The sequence below is a fragment of the Chamaea fasciata genome, unplaced genomic scaffold, assembly GCF_029207755.1.
Source record: "Chamaea fasciata isolate MVZ Bird 193981 ecotype frontalis unplaced genomic scaffold, bChaFas1.0.hap1 SCAF_5, whole genome shotgun sequence".
NCBI lineage: Eukaryota > Metazoa > Chordata > Aves > Passeriformes > Sylviidae > Chamaea > Chamaea fasciata.
The window spans coordinates 68,051,752-68,071,323 of NW_027094090.1; the positions used below are offsets into that span (position 1 = coordinate 68,051,752).

Sequence of the window (19,572 nt, forward strand, 5' to 3'; positions counted from 1 at the left end):
ACCGACCTCCCTGTGCTCTGCACATGCCTTGGACACATGCAAGAAGGCTGAAGTGTTAAATGAGCATGGACAGGAGCCCAGCAGTCAGGATTTGGGGATTTCTGGACACCTGAGAGCCCTGGTGAAGCTTTTGCTCTTTTCCTGCCAGCCGCACTTCTCATCTCAAAGTCCAAATCAACTTCCAGGGAAACTCAAAGGCATGTCAGTTTGAACAAAGTCACTCACTGATAATCTGAAAAACTCCATTTGTAGCTCTACATCAGCTCTTCCTTCCATGTTTGAAAAGCACATGAAATGAGCCAAGTACACCCAGTGATGTTAAGGGGACGATCTACTCCTACATTCCCAGAAGAGAGACTTTCAAGGCTGACTCCACCCTATTTCCACAGTGCTGAAGCTCAGACATCCCAGCAATTTTCTGGAGGTCACAACATCTGGACAGTAAATCTCTGGCTTCAGGAAAGCCTTAAGGAAATATGCAAGAAGGCATTTGAAAATTTGTAATACAACCTGCTAGAGGAATTTGTAATTGAAAAGGAAGTAGTTCCGTTTCTGCCCGGCCTTAGGTCAGGCCTAAGGAAGAATTAAATTCTACGGACTGGATTAAGTCAAAGGAAAAGCTATGACCCAAGAATCCTCTCTGACCTTAAAAACTCTTCTAAATTCTTTACCACGTACTGCTGTTCTGTTGATTTCTTTTACAACTGCTACCTGAGCCCTTTTTCCAGCTGGAACTCATCTGATTGGGGGTTTTGACAAATGTGCAGCAAGTCCCACCAGCCACTCTTCAAATGCATCACTTGCTGCTCCCGTTGAAAAGAACCCAAGCAAACATTTAAAAGTCTTATTTTTTGCCCAGTTCACTACAGTTTTGGCACACTTCATACACACGATTCTGGGGAATTCTACTGTATTTTTTTTCAGTCCAGCATTTTATCCAAGGTTCTAGAGGCAGACGACACATTCAGTCAGGAGCAACGCCCACATGAATTAATTAATTAATAGCAAATCATATGTTTCATACCTCAGAGCAGTGTTGCGATACTGGCTAACAAATGCTCTCATGCAGAGGCATTCGTGCCCCGGTGGCACAGAAACATTTAGGACACCCTGCCCTTCATAAAAAGCGAGATGGGCAGATCACTTGCACTGAGGCTTTGTAAAGTTTTCAACACGAGGTCATCTCTGCAGATCACATCTGATTAAAACCACAATGCTAATTACGGGGCTGCCGACACAAGGTCCACCCTGCTCCCTCAAGTCTACCAACTACCACCTTAAAGTCACCACTGCAACTTCAAATATTTGCAAGTGAGGCTGGCTGACTTGTCTAAAACAAAAATGACACTGCTGCAAATCTTCGACCCGATATTCCTGGCACCTCCACACCCCACCCCAATTCTCACTGGAGTGTGGAGTTAACACATTGAAAATTTCAATTCAACACTGACACAGGAGATAATAGTTAAGAGTGAAAGCTTGTAAATGGACGTTTTCTATATCAACACAATCCTTCAGGGAGGGAGAAGGCCATTTTTAATCTGATTTACAAAGAGAAATAACATAATTTTCTGTCTTCATTTGACTAAGCCAAACAAGCGAAGCTTTTCCAGTTTCCTCCCCAAGGTTCTCTACTCCCCACACATCCTTTCAGCCCTTTTCTTGTGTGTTTTTCCACCTGGGAAAACAAGGCTTGAATAAGAAATCCAGTCTCCTAGTTTAAGCAAGCTGTGAGAAGGAACTGAATTATATTCCTTCTGGTACCTGATGATCATAAGCTCCATGCACTAATCCTGACGGAAGTGGTACTGAAAGGCTTTGCAGGCTAGACTTGGGATCTTCAGGGACAGTTTCTTAAACACCTAAGCTCTAGAATAGTACAAACCTTTCTCACTGCTGGGTGCTTGTTCAAGCCTAATTTTTTTCCTTGGAAATTCAGTTGTGGAAAGGATTCCAGTTTAGATCTTTCCTCAAAAAGCCGTAAAGCACAAGAGGAGGGAACATGCTGGAACTGATTACACACATATATTCCAGGAGCAAGGGACTGGTCTTTTTTATGACACCAGACAAAGCAGTGCGTGTCAGCAAAACAGATTTCAGACTGTCACCAGTGCAAACAACCTTTCCTCTTCCTTTAGAACTGCTAGATCCCTTCCTAAAGTTCACGTACAACAGAGCACTGGCCATCTGCCTCAGGCATACACTGCTAGACATTTATCCTCTATATTTAAATAACAATTGTGAGCCCTTTTCAAGAGCGTTTTCACATTTGGGTGCTGGCTGGTTAAGACACCACCCCACCACTTAGGTATTCAGGCTACTTGCACAGCAGACGGGAGAAAAATGAGCAAGATCAACTGAAGGACATGAAGATTAACATGTTTCCAGCTTAATAATCCTGTGCACTTATTTCTGCATGATGGTGCCTGTTGAGATTCCAGTCTTTATAAACAACACTTCACTGCTGATGAGAGAAGAAATGAAGAGCTGGACACATTGCCACAGTCCTCCTCCAACAACTTCCAAGATGCCAAAGACTAAGTTTAAGGTATTGATTTCTTACAGAACACAATGTTCCCTAGCTTTTTTTTAGAGAGCAGAGTAGCATTAAATCCTTTGAAAATACAAGTGGCATTTCAACCAAGGTCCTTCCTCTTTTCAGAAATATTACAGTGCAAGGAATTTTATCCCTGGGCCTGAGGCATTGGTAATTTAAGTCTGTAAACCAAAAGGCTCCATTTTGCTTGCAAGGTAACACGCCTCATCTGGAACATCTTTATATGTTGTGTCAAAAATTAAATACATCTCCATTTTCACTTTTGCCAGGCTTCTTGTGACAGGCTTACCTTTGACTCCCCGAGCCCTCTCCTTTAATGGGCTGAAAGGGAACTACATGGGCTGGAGCATATGAAAGCAAAGGCCTGAAGCTGAAGATGCATTTTGGACTCAGTAAGGGCCCTCATCTTTCACTGGCCTAATTCAGTTTAGTCAGAAGGTGCACCACTCTCAGGGCATGTCTGCTGGAAACAGATTTCACAAACGGTCTTGGGGACTCAGGTCTGAAACCACCTACACCTCGCTCAGCTGAGTCCTGGAACAAACCAAACCAAAGACCAGGCAAAAAACGCCTCCGTGAAACGTCATCTTCATTTGAGTCCATTCCCTGATGGATGAATCCCAGGCCCTTCAGATCTTTCTGCCCACAGAGGGCTGGAGTCAGGAGAAGTGCCTGTGGTGTTTTCAGCCAGGAGAAGCTCTGTGTGCTTGCAGCGGATGTGCACCTTGAGCCACGCTGCAGCTGTGGCTGCCACAGTCCCCAGCCAGGCAATGTCCTGCCAAGGTTTCTGGCCCAGATCTCATCCATTCCTGGTGATGGAACAGCTTCCTGCACTTAGGATAGCTTTTCCCTTTACCACCACCTTAAGGTGGTGATAAATTTCCAGCAGGGAACATCAGGCTGTTACGAGCTGTCCCCGCCACAGCCAGCCCTCCCACCCCTGTGGGGAGGGATTTAAAGCCATGAGCCATGCCCACAAGCAAGCCCATCCTTCCCTCCGGGTGAACAAATCCACGTCCACGACTTCTGCACACCACATTCCCCACCAGGTTTTGCCACGGGATGATGGGGTGTCTCTGACAAAAACCTGCTTTACATCACAGAAACAAGGGAATTGCAAACAAAGGTCAAAAGGCCACAGAGCATTCCCAAAAAGATAAACTGAAATCCCTAAATCCCCAAACTGCTGGGCACAGGCAGGGACATGAATGGCTGAATCACAGTTCCTGAGTCTTAAATGCATGAGATAAGCTCCAACATGCTTGTATATAGGAATGATTTTCTTGTCAAATGCATTAGACTTGCTGCTTATAGGAAACAGCGATTGAACTCCTGCTCATAATTTTAAAAAGCTGAACTGGGAGACGTGATGTTGTGTTTGTGTGGCTGCAAAGGTCATTTATTTGCCAGATATTAAGGGATGTTATTTCTGGATAACTTAATACTAGAGAAGCCCATTACATTTGCTTTTTTTGCAGCAAGCTGGTAAAATGAAAAACAAAAAATAAGACACCAGGACAAGTCAAATCCATATACATGCTATTCTGGAGTATTTCTACAAAAGAATGAGCTATTCCCAAAGAAGAATTTATAGGTTTGAAATAAGCCATACCCTGCAATTTGCTGCATGGAAAACCAACTACTGATATCAATGCCTGCCTGGGCAAAATTTATTTAACTGCTGTGAACATAAAAGTAATATTTATTGTATTTGAAAATGGGGGGGGGGGGGGGGTTTCCCCCAACTCTCCCCCAAAGATGCGTGCCAGCTTAGACTGAGACGTTTAAAATTTCATCTTGTGTTGTAAAAACCGCTGTTTTCAAATTTATTGGCAGTCTGGGATTCCTGTGGTAATAAAAGCCACAAGTAACACTGCATTAACGTTTGTTTTCGAGGCAAAGCACCAGAGCCCTCCCAGTAACCCATTTCCAAATCCATTTCAAGCTCGGTGTATCTAGAAGCTACATCTCCCTTTAAGGGTACATGGGATACTTCAAGAGCACAATCCCATTGACAGTGCTGGAAGTCCAGTTAGAAATGCTGAAGATCTTTTCACTCAAAGCTGCTTTGAAAGGTGCTAAGAGGGCTTTCAGTTTCCCTTTTGCTTTCACAGAAAGAACACAGGCCTCAATTTTCCAGTGTGACTAGTAATTTTTGGATGCTTACCTTCAGATGTTTTGTAAGATGTGATTTTTGAGAAGCTTAGTACCTTGTGCACACAATAATCCTTTCTTAAGTCACTGAAACTAGACTATTTGGAAGGCACACAAAATCATGAGCCATTTCTGAAAATGTAGCTCCGTTCCCCAGCTTTTACCCACTCCTTTCCCATTCCCTGGTATCCACCATCCCTTGTCATATGTCTTGAAATTCTCTTCCTGGCACCCAAAACACATATCCTCCACTGGGAAGGACTTAATGTAAAGTCCTCTCCCCCATTTATTCTCTGCTTTCCTCCATTCATATCTTCAGAGCTGGTCAACATTTGCCTTCCAACTGACCTTGTCAGAAACCCTCTGTTGTGCAGATCACAAAGCTGGGGCAGACACTCCTGGTGAAGAGAGCACGTGTGGCTCTATCAAGCCCACAGCAGCTGGAGTTCCTCAAAACTTCAAATGAGTTACAGTGCAAATCTGTATTATATTCCCTAAAAAGATGCAAGCACATCCTCCTTTTTTTTTTTTTTTCTTGACAGTGAAGACAAAACTTCTCGTCATAAGTAAATCACTCCCTCCCCAAACCAAATCTCACTGTGGTGTGATCAACTGCTGAAAAAAAAGCACCTGAGTCAACCACCTTCCACCATCCATTCAATTCTTTCCCCTTCATGGAATCTCTTGGATAAATGTATGTTCTGCTCAAGAGAGAACAGTGACAGCCACCTGGAAGCTGCACAGGTTCTACATTCAGGAGCAGATATGGATCCAGCCAACACTGCCAAGAAATCCTGGCTACACTGGGAAATGGGATGGAGAGCAAAGCTCCACTGCACTGCTCCCTGCTCTGCTCAGACCTGCAGTCACTTCTGTCATGCAAGTTTTTTTTTTTCCTTAGCTCATTCTCTTTCCTATTCAGAACCACTGTAATTCACACTGTGTGCTGATTTGCAAACCACCACAGCCAATTCTGAGTGACTGAGGACAAATTAATTTACTGCGGCACTTCTGAGTTTTGACAGAATCCAGGAAACTTCTTTCCTGGTGACACAGACAATGAACAAAAGATATCTGCTCTGGGACATTTTGTCAAGGAAAGGCTAAAAAAAATATCCTGGCTGCAGGCAGTGTGAGTGTAGCATATCATACAGCAGGACTATTAGTACAGTTGGAGTCTGAGGAGTGAACATACCTCAGACAAACGGTAGGAAATCAGAGACTGGAGCTCACCAACATTTTTTAGAAAGTTAAAAACATCAGTCACTTGACAAAGTCTGTCATCAGAAGAAGAACACTTCAGTACTTAAGGTGTTAAAGGAAGGGAAATACTGGCTACCATAATGAGGATAAAAGAATTTACTGTCATCCCAGCTTGTGCACACATTCTACTTTTCACAACACGCTCAATTTTCTCTTTCATTTTTATGCTTTCGGTCAAAAGCTTTGTGTACATGGCAGAACTAAATCACTGCTGACAAATCAGTGAAGCCAAAGGCGATTTCCTTCGTCTGCACTTGTAAGGGGAGAGAGACATCCCCCTGCTCTGGTTCAGCTGCACCCTGTGTTGTCAACAACTGTCAGCAGTGGTTCAATTTAGTGCATCAAGGAGAGCCCAAACAATTTGGAAAGAATGATTTAAGCCAAGTGGGTCCCACCCAGATCCTCCAGAACACACATGCAGAACAGCCAAAGCAAGAAAAACATTTTAAAATTATTAGGAAAATGAACAGTAAAAACCCGCCAGATCTGGCAGAGGGACTGGAAGCATCTGAAGTTACTTAAAAGTTGTGACCAAAAAAAAAACCCAAAAAACCCAAACCACAGCTGATTTGTCGGTTCCCTGACTTACAGAATTCCCCACTTCTCCATCACTTTGTCAGAGGAGGCTGTTATAAAGAAGCCAAGTGAGAATATCAGTATCATCATTTAATTTATTTTAGATGAAAGATAATCACAAGCCTTATGAACTGGAAGAACACCAGGGGGCTCTGCCACTTGCCCTGTAGAAGGCAAACCCAGTTCATGAAGACTGCACTGGTGGTGTCTACCACGACTTTAAATCATGTCACTAGTCCCTCTCACACTTTAACAGCCAAAAGAATTACAATCTGCTTGGATTAATGCAGTACACTGTCATTAGGCTGGCAATTAAATCCCATTTCTGAGATTGTGTGATCTGAGTCACCAACATCTGCAAATATCTTTACATCTTGTGTAATAGCTGGCCTCCGATCTTGATACACCAAAGTAAAAAGGTCTTTTTAATGCTTCCCACATTATTTTGGACTTAGAACTTCATGATGACAGCAGCTTCTCAAAACAGCCCATGAATCAAATTTATTACCCATTTTGTCATGTGGGATTTTCTTAGCTCTAAGCCAGTAGAGCAACAACAAATCAGGGTCAGTGTTTATACTGCGTGAATAAAAATTAACCACATGCTCAAAAACATTTTTTTTTTTTTTTGGACACTGAAAAGGTATTTGGTCTCAAAGACTTGTAACATATGCAGAATTCACCAGCTCTTCTACACATCCGGGAGTATCTGAGAAAACACCTCAAGCAACGTTTCCCTGTCATGCCAGTCTGTCTTGATTTAAAAAATAATAAAATCTGGCAGCCATTCTGCTGCTTCTGACATCAGCAGTCACACATGAGAAAGACAATCCCATTGAAGGATGCTCATCCCAGGAATCAATTCAATCCCAAACAGCATCATTCAATATTTAAACAGATCAGCGGTTTCCAAACGATGGTTTAGCGGTGAAAGCAGTAGCACAGGAGACCTTTTTGCCACAGAGGTCAGAAATGAGATGGCATGTTATGGGCTTTGAAAACAAATCCACTGAAGTACTACCCTCTCCAGCCATAGAAGATGTTAAGATAATTGGTTTTTTCCTTAAATTAGAGCCTTACCATGGGGCATAATAAAATGTACACTATACAGACCTAAACAAGGAACTCTACCTTAAAAACTTCAGTCACCTTTCACTTCTTCGAGAGCTGCTTGCGGCACTTGCCACCCCAGAGGAGCAGCTGCTGTTTAGGGTGTTTAAAACGCAAATTATAAAGCTGGCTTTCCGCAAATATTAGAATGAATACTATATGTACAATTGTACTGTATTATTTTTTTTTAATGGAGTTTAAAAAAGTGATGAGTGTATTTTCTGACTGTGACACGACGTAAGTGGTAAGAAGACTGTTTTGTTTTTTTTTCTCTCTGACATGTCAAAGTGACCAGGCCAAAAAGCATGAGCAGGAGTCGTCACCTTGTGGCCCTGCATGAAGGCTGCTGGATTTCTGGTTCCTTTATCAAAACAAAAACAACCAAAAACCTCAAGAAGAAAATTTATAAGACCCATGTTACTAGACGGGGCGGAGCCACCCACAAATAAATCTATCAGAGAGGACGACTGAAAGGACGCAACAACCCTTAAATACCGAGGTCTGAAAGAGTGAAAGGTGTGCTGATTTTACGCCAGGCACCCTCGGCCGGGAAAACTTCGCCTATTCTGCCTCCTTATTGTCTATTTTTATTATTTTTATTAAGCTTACGGATTTCTACGAGCGAGCGGAACTCGTTTATCACAAGGGCCAGGCCTCCTGGGGCACAGAGAACAAACACAGAGCCCGGCAGGAGCCGCAGTGCTCCCCCGGGGTCCCGGCTTGCAGGGCACACCCGCCCTGGCTGCAGAGCACCCGGGGCCGTGCCCGGCCAGCCCCGGCCCCTTCCCCGCCCCGCACCTCCTTGATGCGCTTCACCAGCGCGTTCTGGTCGAAGGCCACGGCCTCTGCGCACTGGTGGAGGTGGTCCTGGTACCTCAGGCACAGCTGCAGCACCTGCTGAGGGTCCAGCTTCTCCAGCTTGGTGTTGGTCGGAGACGTCTGCCCGCTGAGGAGTCCTGCAAAGCAAAGGAAGGCTCAGAGTTAATCCGGACGTTCGTACAGTTAGAACAAAGGCAGCCGGTAAGATTTATGGGGGGTGATGAAAAGCTGGTTCAGAATCATTTAAAGATGTTCTGAATTTACAGCAATGCACACAAGGGTTTGCCACAGAGCTTGGCCCTCCCTTTTTTAGGTTCCCTCAGAACCTAAACACACTCTTAAATGCAGGTCCGTAAGGCACATCTCCTCGGTTTTCAGCGATGTTCAAGTCCTGTTTTTCCTCCTCCACAAGCAATCCTAAACTGTGAAGAATGAGCTTTCTCCTCATTTATGTACGCCAGAAGAGGAAGGAGTTGAAATCTGCATTCCCAGAAGGCACTGGAGTCGTACTCTTTCCACCAGACTCACACTGCCAGGAGCAGAGCTCTAAAAATTCGCTGGTCCCCCAAAATAAACCTGAGCAAACAAGTGGCCGACCTTAAGTTCAATTATTAGGGGCGAAATGTCCTCATTTTGCCTCCTTTGCAATTTTTAAAGCTTCAGAACTAAAAATTTTCCCTTCTAAGGCTTTTCTTTAGACTCTCAAAGACTGGCAATATCCCTCTTTTTGTTCCTTTAATACGGAATTAAGATCCCTAACTACTTTCACGACCAGGTTGCACAAAAAGCTCACAAAAAAAAACAAACAAAAAAAAAAAACAACAAAAAAAAAACCAAAACAAACAAACAAAAAAGACATCATTGGACTTAAAAGTGGGACACTGGTAATATCCAGAGGAGGGAAATTGCCCGGAGAAGTTTCTCCTGCCCGTTGTTTGTTGCCTACATAGTGCAACTTGAGAATGTCTGCTGAGCTCAAGCCTGTGTGTGTGCCACACTGACCACCTTCCCCACGGCAGCTGGAAAAAATGACACTAAGCTCTCAGGCCACACTTTTTTTTGCTATTTCATTTACTGATTTTCATTTTCCTTCAGCATTAGCACAACTTTTTTTTTCTTGTTGGGACGCCATCTGTGACAAACTGCACATACACACAGTGTGCTTTTCCCAAAGCATCCATCAAGCTGTGTAAACTGAATTCAGTGACTGCACGCATGTGCCCTCTGGGACTCTCGTTTTACAGACAGGAAAAGACATTAAAACAGCAAATGTAAGCAAGTATCACACTAAGCAATTAGAAAGTAATAAATGCCAGTTATTTGGATTGGAAAAGCTCTTCTAAGAATGTACCTCAGTGGAAAATGGAAAGTATTTTGAATGGCCCCCATGCCTGTTGGAAGCTACAACTGGTGACAGCCAGTTCTTGCTAAAGCACAAGAACAAGACAGAAACCAAGATGCAAGTCAGAAGCATCTTATGAATATCAGCAAGTTAAACTTTTTTGAAAACATTTGCAGACCAAAATGAAAATAAAACTAGGACAGTAACTTCATCAAATACGAAGAAGAAGCAGGTTTACATTTCATCAACACTCAACATCTTATTCTCCCGGGATGCTCTCAATTGCTTTCCACACAAAACCTCATCATAAGAGATCTTAAAAAGAGGTAATTTCGTTTTACTGATTTGTCCACTACAATTGTGTTGCCTCAGTCAAGAGGTCAGAAGAGGAAACAAACCATTTACTCTCAAATCCCTGTGTTAGCAACGAATTATTTATTATATTTTGGAGGGAATAATCTCAAAACAAAATCTTAGATTCATCAGTTGCAGATCTTTCAAATCTACTTTCAGGTAAAGTACTAAACTGTGACACGAACAAATGCACTGAAGGAAATAAGACTTTTTAAAAATGGTTTATGTTTCACGTTCCAGTGCTTCCTCAGTTCACCAACTGTGATCTCTTACAGCATTATCTTGTCAGGATGAATGTTCAAATAATGTTGTCAGCTTTTAATATATACTGAACGTTCACACAGGAATGAAGGGTTCACCATACACCTGAGGCACTTATCCTGTCTCTGCACTGATCAAATACACGATGCTATCAGCCAACTAATTTTCTTTTATTACTAATCTCTCACCAACTTCGAGAGAAAAAAGAAAATTAGACACTGTTTAAGAGATTTAATTAACAAGAAGTATGTACTTTAAGCCAATTTATGCTGCTTATGAGAATTTTGAAGTGGAACAGGCCAAGGACTGTAAAATGAGCTATTAAAGAACGTGCTACTTAAACTCGTGTACTTACAGCCTTGTACGGGTTACATAATGCCAAAAGAAAAATGAACAAACCTATGCCTCTCATTTCCCATCCAGAAAAACACAAGCTCGAGTGAAGGGAGACAGGCCCTATTCAGCTGGAATTCCTTCATAAGAAGGCAGAGGGGGAAATACAATCCAGTACAAACGTTTGGACTAGGGATAAGAAACAAACGTCATATGCTGCTTAAAGATGGACTGTGGTATTATTCTGGGTGATGCAGTGGGGAGAAACCAAAGGAATTAGCTTCTCCAAAGACCTCTGGGGTAATGCTGACAGTGCCAGAGAACAATTTAGCTTATTTTCAACTCGCAAGAAAGGGAAAAGTACAGTAAGCAACAGCCCAAAAAGGCCATGCATCCTGGCAGGAACTGCCCTTGCCAGAACGTCAATCCACCGTTTTTTGCTGCTCACTGTAACCACTTACCAGCCATGCTATAAATATCAACATTTCTGACTAACATTCCCCTCTGCCCTGCTCAGGTGAGACCCCACCTGGAGCACTGCATCCAGCTCTGGGGTCCCAGCACAAGACAGATCTGGTGGGGTGAGGCCACAGGAAGGACACAAAAACGGTCAGAAGGCTGGAACACCTCTCCTGTGAGGAAAGACAGAGAGCTGGGGTTGTTCAGCCCGAAAAACAGAAACCGCCAGGGAGACATTATCACAGCCTTTCAATATTTAAAGGGGCATGTGAAAAAGACAGAGAGAGACTTTTACCAGGGCCTTTCAGGTAAATTTCTTCTTAAACCAGAAGAAATTTAAATTGGACGTAAGGAAGACGTGTTTACAACAACGGTGGTGGGAAGCTGGATGTCCCATCCCTGAAAGTGTTCAAGGTAAGGTTGGATGGGGCTTTGAACAACCTCATCTCGTGGAAGGGAGTGAAAGATATCTCTGCCTATGACAGGGTGGTTGGACTAGACGATCTTCAAAGGTCCCTCCCAACCAAAACCACTCTATGATTTAATTAATTCACTGCATTTTATTTTTTAGCAGATCCTATTTATATTGATATAACGTATTAGTAAAAACCTCTCCTCTTGAAAATCATTGCTGCCTTCTCAAAGCCTTGTCCCACCTTTTGACCTCTCCACTGAACAGGGCCATCCCTCAGTGACTGGTCTACGTGTGGTTTGTAAGAGGATATGAGATCACATCTGTTGCAATAACATATTTATTAGGTCACTCTTACAAGTGCCAGAAAGGGGGAGAGACAGAGGTCACTGAGTGGTTCAGGCTCGCTCCTGAAACATCCAGAACTTGAACCTGGCCACCAGCACATCTCAGAGCAGCCAAGCACTGGGGTACTATCCCTTCTGCACTGAGGAAATGGTGTTCCTGTGATTTCTCCTGGGGGATTATTACTCCCCGGCCCCCCCAAGAGCACAGTTCTGCTCTTAAATGAAAAGAAAACAGCATCGAGAGCTTTCATTTCTTATTACACTGAATGCTCGTTTTTCAAGCCGCTGGTTCTCTTCCAAAGAAGGAAGAACACCAGGAATCCTCTGTGCACTGTCTGGAGCCTTGGGAAGAGGCTGCTTCGCACGTGAGTGATACAACACACCCAGCATGACAAGGGAGGGCTGCACGGGGGGGGAGTTGTGGCTGGGGAAAACAGCAAGGGGAGAACAGGAGAAGGCCTCCCGCACAGCTCCAGTGCATGGACCACAAGGGGTTGGCAAGTGCCAAACGTTGCACGGCCCTGGCTATCCAATTACTCCATAAAACAAGGAAGACCACGGACGACCCCTGTGCCTGCCGTGATGGCGAGACGTCAAATCTCCCACCTACTCGCACACATCTGGTCAGCCAACAGCAGGACCGGGAGGTGACAAACAGCAGCTGGGACAAAGAAAGAGTCACGTTTCTAAAGCACAATGGTGCTTCAGAAAAAAAAAAACAACAGCTCGATGCACCAAGTATGTCGTGCACAGAGAAATATATCATTACAAGGCTGGCTGACCCACAGACTTGACAAGTCTGTTATTGTTTCCATATTCCTTGGCAAAGCAGAGGCATGTTAAAACCATTTTCCTCCTACTTAGTCATCTCCTTGTTGGTTCCAGGTCAACATACGTATCCAACAAATCACATCCTACTGAGCAGAAGAAAGCTGCTTAAAAGTTTCAAAAGCATTTTTATGACTAGAAGTGAAGTTCCTGAAAGAAAGCTTTTCACGCCATACTGATTCTCCACGCATACAGAACTTAGGACCCCACCACAGTTACGTTCTGCTGCTTTGGTGGGCAATCCCAACACCACCTTGAGTGCTTTCCAACCTGAAAAGCGTTAGTTTTTCTTTTTGACTACTGTACTTCCACTTGCCAATCCCCTTTTCAACCAGTAACAGCAGGCATTACAAAAAGAAAACCAGTAGGTTGTTAAATTTATTATCACAGACAGCAAAGGATATCATTTGTGGGGTCTTGTTACTAATTTGACGGCCAGAAGGAGTTGCTGCCATCAGCTAACCAGCCTTTCTGTGGACTGCAGGAGAAGACTGCTGAAGTCACACCTTCTAAGATCAGACCAGAAGTCTACCTCGCCCAGAATACCGCTCCCAAAATCTAACAGTGGACATTTACAAAAAAAACCTTTTCATGCCTCCCAAGTTATTAATAAAAAAAAATCAGGCAGAAAAACTGTTCTCAGTGAAGCCGTGGATACCTGAATTTCACTAGTCCTTTTTGAAAGGTATGCCTTTATCTCCACCATATCCTGTGACAGTAAGGATGATGCTTATTTACACAGCATGAAAAAACCCTTCTCGCTTACTTCACGCTCTGTAGTTGTGCTGTGACACAACAGAAGTCTAACCAAGGTGTACTTCATTCCAACATCTTTCCAACCTCAAAACTCCCACTGATCAGTCTCCTCTCCCACAGGTGACTTAATTGCTTGGATTACCTCTGCAATGCCTTCAAATGCCTCCAACCTGAGGCCTTACTTCCCTCTTTAAAAGCCAAATCAATTCTTCTGCAGAGTACATTTGTCAGAGCTCTAAAAATGCAGTTGCTTTTAAATTGCTACCCCTTTGCAGGACCTGCTAATCACCAACACCCTTTCAAAGAATGTGCATTACAGTGTATCCCACGTGTCATCACCTCTTCCCCCAAGACCAAGGTTAAATAAAGCATCAGATTCCACACCGTGGTTAGCAATGCCTTGTCAGCTTTACAGAGGCATTCCTGATGAGTTTTTTACAGTGGATGTAACCATTTCTTCTAAAACCTCTTCGGTGAACACTTCCCATTCATCCCTGTCAAGAATGATGCTTTTTTGGAAAGTCTTCTCTCAGAAGACAATCCCACAGACCCTCCAGCAAGCTTCCAGATAACCTTTAAAGCTTTTGCTAAGTACATACAAGCAGAAACCCGTTTAGAAGGAAATTTCCGTTCTGGTTTTCTGACGACTTCCCACTTAACCCACTATAGTTTGCAATGTTTTGCTCTCCTAACACAAGTTTTTTTTTTACCTAGGTTTGGGGTTTTGGCTTTTTTTGTTTTTGGAGTGTGGCTATCTTTTTGCCAACGGGTCTCTTCACACTGCTTTAACTACACTGCTTTTCCTTCTCCCATTCTTCAAACCCACCGGTACTGCCTGAAACTTATTTCAGCCATTGCCTGCTTCTCTTGCTACCCTCATTTTTTTAATGATATTCCTCTTAATAAAATTAATCCGAGGCCGTTTCTCAGCTCTTCTATTCCCCATGAATTTGAGTAGATTACAGTTACTATGGTATATAATAATAATGTAGTATATATAATAGAGTAATTTCATTTACTATGATTAAGGCAACATTAGTTCCAGCTCAAACAGAACTAGTGTTTTGCAAGTCTCCAGGAATCCTTCTGTGTTCCAAGGGTATTTAAAAACTATCAACCCCACAACTTGCTCCATCAAGCATTTCTAAAGCTCTTAGGTAGAAGCTGCCCAGTCTGGTCAGCTTCTTAAATAAAGTCTGGCCTCGGTGGCCACAGATTAACTATTATCCTCGTCTTCCTTGTTGCTATTTGCATGGGAAGATTGTCTTGTCAGTACCTTCAAGATTCCTAAGTGCCAAAAAAAAAAAAAAGACCCACACAAGAAAGAGATGAAATTACATCCCTAAAGACCCAGTCTTGTCTCTTGACTGTTGCTGCTTGCACATGTTTGGAGGCAGCAACTTGTTATTAGCTGAAATAGAGAGCTCATTTCCTTTTATTCTCAGTGCAGGAGCACTTCAGTATTACCTACTGAATAGAAAGAATTGTTTTGGTTTTGTTGTGGGGTTTTTGGTGGTTTGGTTTTTTTAGTTGTTGTTGATTGAGAAAGGTTTTGTTTGTGTGTTTTTAGTAACACCTGAGTTAGGAAACGTCAACATTTACACACTCAAATTTGAAAACTCAGGCCACCCTTAAGAAAAAAAGCAATCAGTAAAAGTCAATCATAAAGAAAACCGAAAAATAAAATAAAAATAAAACCACTACTATTCACCCAGAAATCTTTAAGCTGAAATGTGGATGACCACATGATCTTTTCCTCAGAGCACTTAATTTTCTAAAAATCTCACTGAAAAAAAAATCCCCCAAACCTCGTACTAAAACACATTTTCACTCCAAAACAAAAGTTGGCTTTGTCGCCCGTGTATATTTTCAATTCCTTTGAACTTTAGTGGGGGAGCACAGTGACTGTGGGCAAACTGAATAGCTATTGTGCGAGCAAAGAACACATTTGTATTGTTGCAAGGAATGTTGGCCGTAGCAGCAGATTTCCCCTCCACTTTGGAGTCGGTACCATGTGACCATTTACTTCTGCATGGGTGACAGACGGGCTGAGGACTCTCCTCTTGTCATTTCCTTTAAGGGGCGACTTTTCTGACCGCAGAGCTCAAATATGGTGTGAATTCCCCACCTGGGTCTCCTAAGGATCCCTCAGTTATATCCTGCCAGACATTAGTCACCGAGATATATAAATCACCTCCCCTTTTGTTCCTCCACCATGTGTCTTAAAAAACAAACATTAAGAGGACTCAGGACATTTAGGCTTCCTATGAAAATGCAGCCTGCTGCAATTCTAAGACAAACCCCTCACATTCTTAGGTATTTCCACCTACTGAGGTCACTTAACATTAAAGTGACTTACAATTAAATAACTTACACTAAAGAAACTGCGATGCGGAGGGGAATAATTGCTGCTATTAATTATTATTATTTGCATTAAATAAGTATTTATTGTGATACTTCTGCTTTCCAATGGAGACTCATTCTGTTTAAGACTTAGATTCTGCAAAGATTTCTATTTATCATTAGAGCTTTCTCCGTCACACAGGGATGGCCACACGTAACCAATATTGGGCACACAGTTTTTTTGCACCACTGAAGTTTGCAGGTTCTCTCACACAAAGCTTTTTTGCTCCATGCTTTTTATGGGCGCCATGGAGCCACATCATGACCAGGGCTTTGATGACTGCTGAAAAACACAAATATCTCTCAATGATGCCAAAAAAAAAAAAAGCCTAAATGAAACCTTGCATTTTGAAAGAAGGGAAGCTGAAAGAAGCCAGAAACGCTGCCTCATTCAGATTGTTAGGAACCTGAATGGCCAAAAGGAGAAAACAGTGCACCACCTGCAGGTGCTGAGATTTCAGCCCGGAGTCCCTTAAGATGCGCCTCTCTGCAAGGATGAGGTTGAGGGTTACACCTTCAAAAAGTTCCTAGAGGTTGCAGCAAAACTGGAAGCTTCTTTTGAAGCTTCAGGTAGGGAAAAAAGCACACAGCTGCACTTTGTCAACGAAAAGCAGCCAAGATCCTGCCTACTCCATCTCCCCACTAACTTTTCACTTCTAGAAATGATATTTCTAGAAGTGATGACTCTTCTAGAGCAGAGAAGTAATTTGGGAAAGAAGTGGTTTTGACTACACGGAGCAATATCGTAGGGCCAACTTCCTGCAACAGACCTCAAAGTATAAAAATAGACACAAGGGTGGAAAAATGGATGGGGTAACTCACAGGAACGTGAGAGACAATGCTCTTGTGCTATGCAATGAACTGTACTTGCTACGCAACACTCTTCTTTCCTTGAAAACACACTAAAGAGAGTCCCAAGGGCTACCGTGATCTGGTTGTACAAGCACAACGTATCCACGGGCTACAGCTGACTCTGTTCTTGTGAGTGCTCTGCAAACCCAAAAGCCACAAGACTAACATAAAAGATGTGGAACTGAGGCACCAAGAGACTGGATAATTTATCTGAGACCACATGGAAGCTGCTGTCCCTCGGCCTGATGACTTCAGCACCAGAACATCCCAATCCCTCCTCTGGCCCCCAAACACCAAACACCAGCAGCGCAGGAGGCAGAGGAGTCTCATTTCCTGCAGCACCACAAGGGCTGAGCACTGACACAGCCTTTCCCACTCAGATTCCCAGATAGCTGCTACAGGTTGATGAAAGCCAGTGCCAAATCAATGGCTTCCTCCTTCTGACTCCCAAATTCACGCTCCAAGGGAAAGGAAGATCCAACTCCCTCCCTCCTCGTCATGTGCCTCACCACAGCTCTTGCACAGAAAATCCTTCACTCCACTAAAACCACGGACAATTATTCCTGTGGTTTTCTCTGTCCTCTAGGGTAGCAAAAGGAATCAGAGCACCACAAGATCAAATACTAGAGCTAGTCCTGGGAGAAGCAGGTGAGGGGGAAGGGAAGGACAGCGGGGAACTTCTCTGTTTTAGCAGCAACAAGATGTCACTTCAATTATTTTATATGTGCAAAGCCTTGAGTGAGTCTCAACTTTACCTGCCCACCCATCTTCCTTAAAATAATGGGACCTTAACTGTCTTTTGTATCTCTCTCTCCCTGCAAAGTTTTCTAGGTTGTATGATGGAAAAGAAATGGGACAGCAGGATCAAATAAACTCAATTTCTTTAAAATAATTTTTAAAAATATCTACAAGCTAAAACCCAGGCAACTGATTCTATTGCTAGGATTAAAAATAAGCCTCACACCAAATCTTTATTTTATTTTAGGCAAAAGTGCATGGGTGTTCATCCACACGACACAGCCCATACCAGGAGAAAAAAGAAAAAAAACCTCAAAATCCCAGCGTTTTGTGGTTTAGAGAAAAGGTGACATCTAAAATCACTTCCAAGCACAAAGGCACCCATGTGAAGCCGGGGTACATCTGCTATTCCACAATAATCAGCCTGTGTACAAACACCAAGCCCAGGGACACAGTGGGGGCACATCCACTGTGCTGCTGTGACACCAAGAGCCCCAGAAATTCGGAGAAAATGAACAGACAGCGGCAGTGCCAGTTTACTTCTGGGCATTTTCTGCAGTTCAGATGTAAACCTGAGAGTCTTGTTTGCTATTTATTTTCACAGCATGACATGGAGCAAGAATGACCAACAGGCCATTTACTAACAGGTTCAGCAAGTCCAAGATTTCAGTTCTTTTCCATGCCTGGAGAAAACTGTTTTAAAAGTAGTTTTAAAAAACTGTTTTAAAAGGATTTTGTGAAAACCTTCACAAAAGTAGCTCCTTTTAAATAAGTACTAGGATCTGTTGGTGAATGTTTCATCAATACCTTATAATTGCAAACCAAACCCAGCGCTGGTGCTGGTATAACCATCCTTTATATACATGAAACACAGTTTCTCTTTGGTACCCATCAACACTCATCACAGAATATTCCGGCTTGGAAGGGACTCACAATGATCATCAGCTTCAATTCATTTACTTCCTATCAGTTATGCACCAGCACAATACAGTGGACAGAATGATGGCATATTGCCATAATAAAAAGAATTATGGCCATGCCTTTGACTGTTTTTCAAGAGCACTAATTAAAATGTACATTAAAGCACTGTCAGAAATATACTGTTGGCATGTTCCAGCCACGGGTACTAGGAAACAGTAATTTATCTCTACCATGTGAATTCAGGAAAATATAGAAAAGAACGAGAGTGAAGCTGTAAATGCAAGAGTTGACATTTTCTACTTCTTTTCTCACACGCAACCCAACTTATCACTCAGCAGTTTTGCCAGCAATGTGGGCTGCCATTTCCCATGCAATTTTAATTTGAATGACACTTTTCTTTTCTGAAGGCTTTACCAGCCTGACTTGAAATGGCTGCACTGGTCAGGAGTAGCAAAGTCCAAGTGGGGCTGAGGAAACGCTTGGTATTTTATAATCCATACATACGTAGCTCATACAGAAATCAAGAAATTGCTCCTTACTTTTTCTTATAACAAGTTTAACTGGATTCTCTTGTTTTTCAGGGTAAGTGGTTATCTACTAAAAAGTCCAGAGGGAAACATGGAGCTGGCATGGAATTACAACAACTAAATTTAGGATACTGAAATGACCTAAAAAGCTGAGCCAAGGAGGGACACGGGCTACAACACACACACTATCTACTTCTGACAGTATTTTAAAAAAACTCATCACTCAGCTTGCTGGGCCTTATTATGGCACCTAAAACATTCAACAGTTACAGAGAATTAAGTGGCTCACTGTGCTCTGCATTGCCTCTGTATTTATCATCTTCTGTCGAATACTGTCAAGTGCAACATGCCTGGAAGAAAGACAAAGCACAACAAGGAATCCTTTAGCACTGAGTGTTTTAAAATTCCCAGAGGAGGGGCAAAAAAAAAAAAAAAATAAAGCAAACTGCACCTCCTCAGTTTACATTCCTTTTGCACTTCAGTAAATGAACTCATTAGTAAAAATATTATGAAAGAAGATCACTCTCACAATTAAAATAAGCTGCTACTTAAGCAAGCTT

At 42.7% G+C, this 19,572-nt stretch overlaps 1 protein-coding gene across 1 annotated transcript in view; it reads right to left on the minus strand.

The window, feature by feature from the left end:
- Positions 1 to 19,572, minus strand: part of BORCS5 (BLOC-1 related complex subunit 5) — a 52,385-nt gene that overhangs the window by 9,859 nt on the left and 22,954 nt on the right. The window contains exon 3 of the mRNA XM_066184305.1: positions 8,459 to 8,616. Coding sequence (XP_066040402.1) covers positions 8,459 to 8,616 — 158 coding nt within the window. The remainder of the gene's footprint in view (positions 1 to 8,458; positions 8,617 to 19,572) is intronic.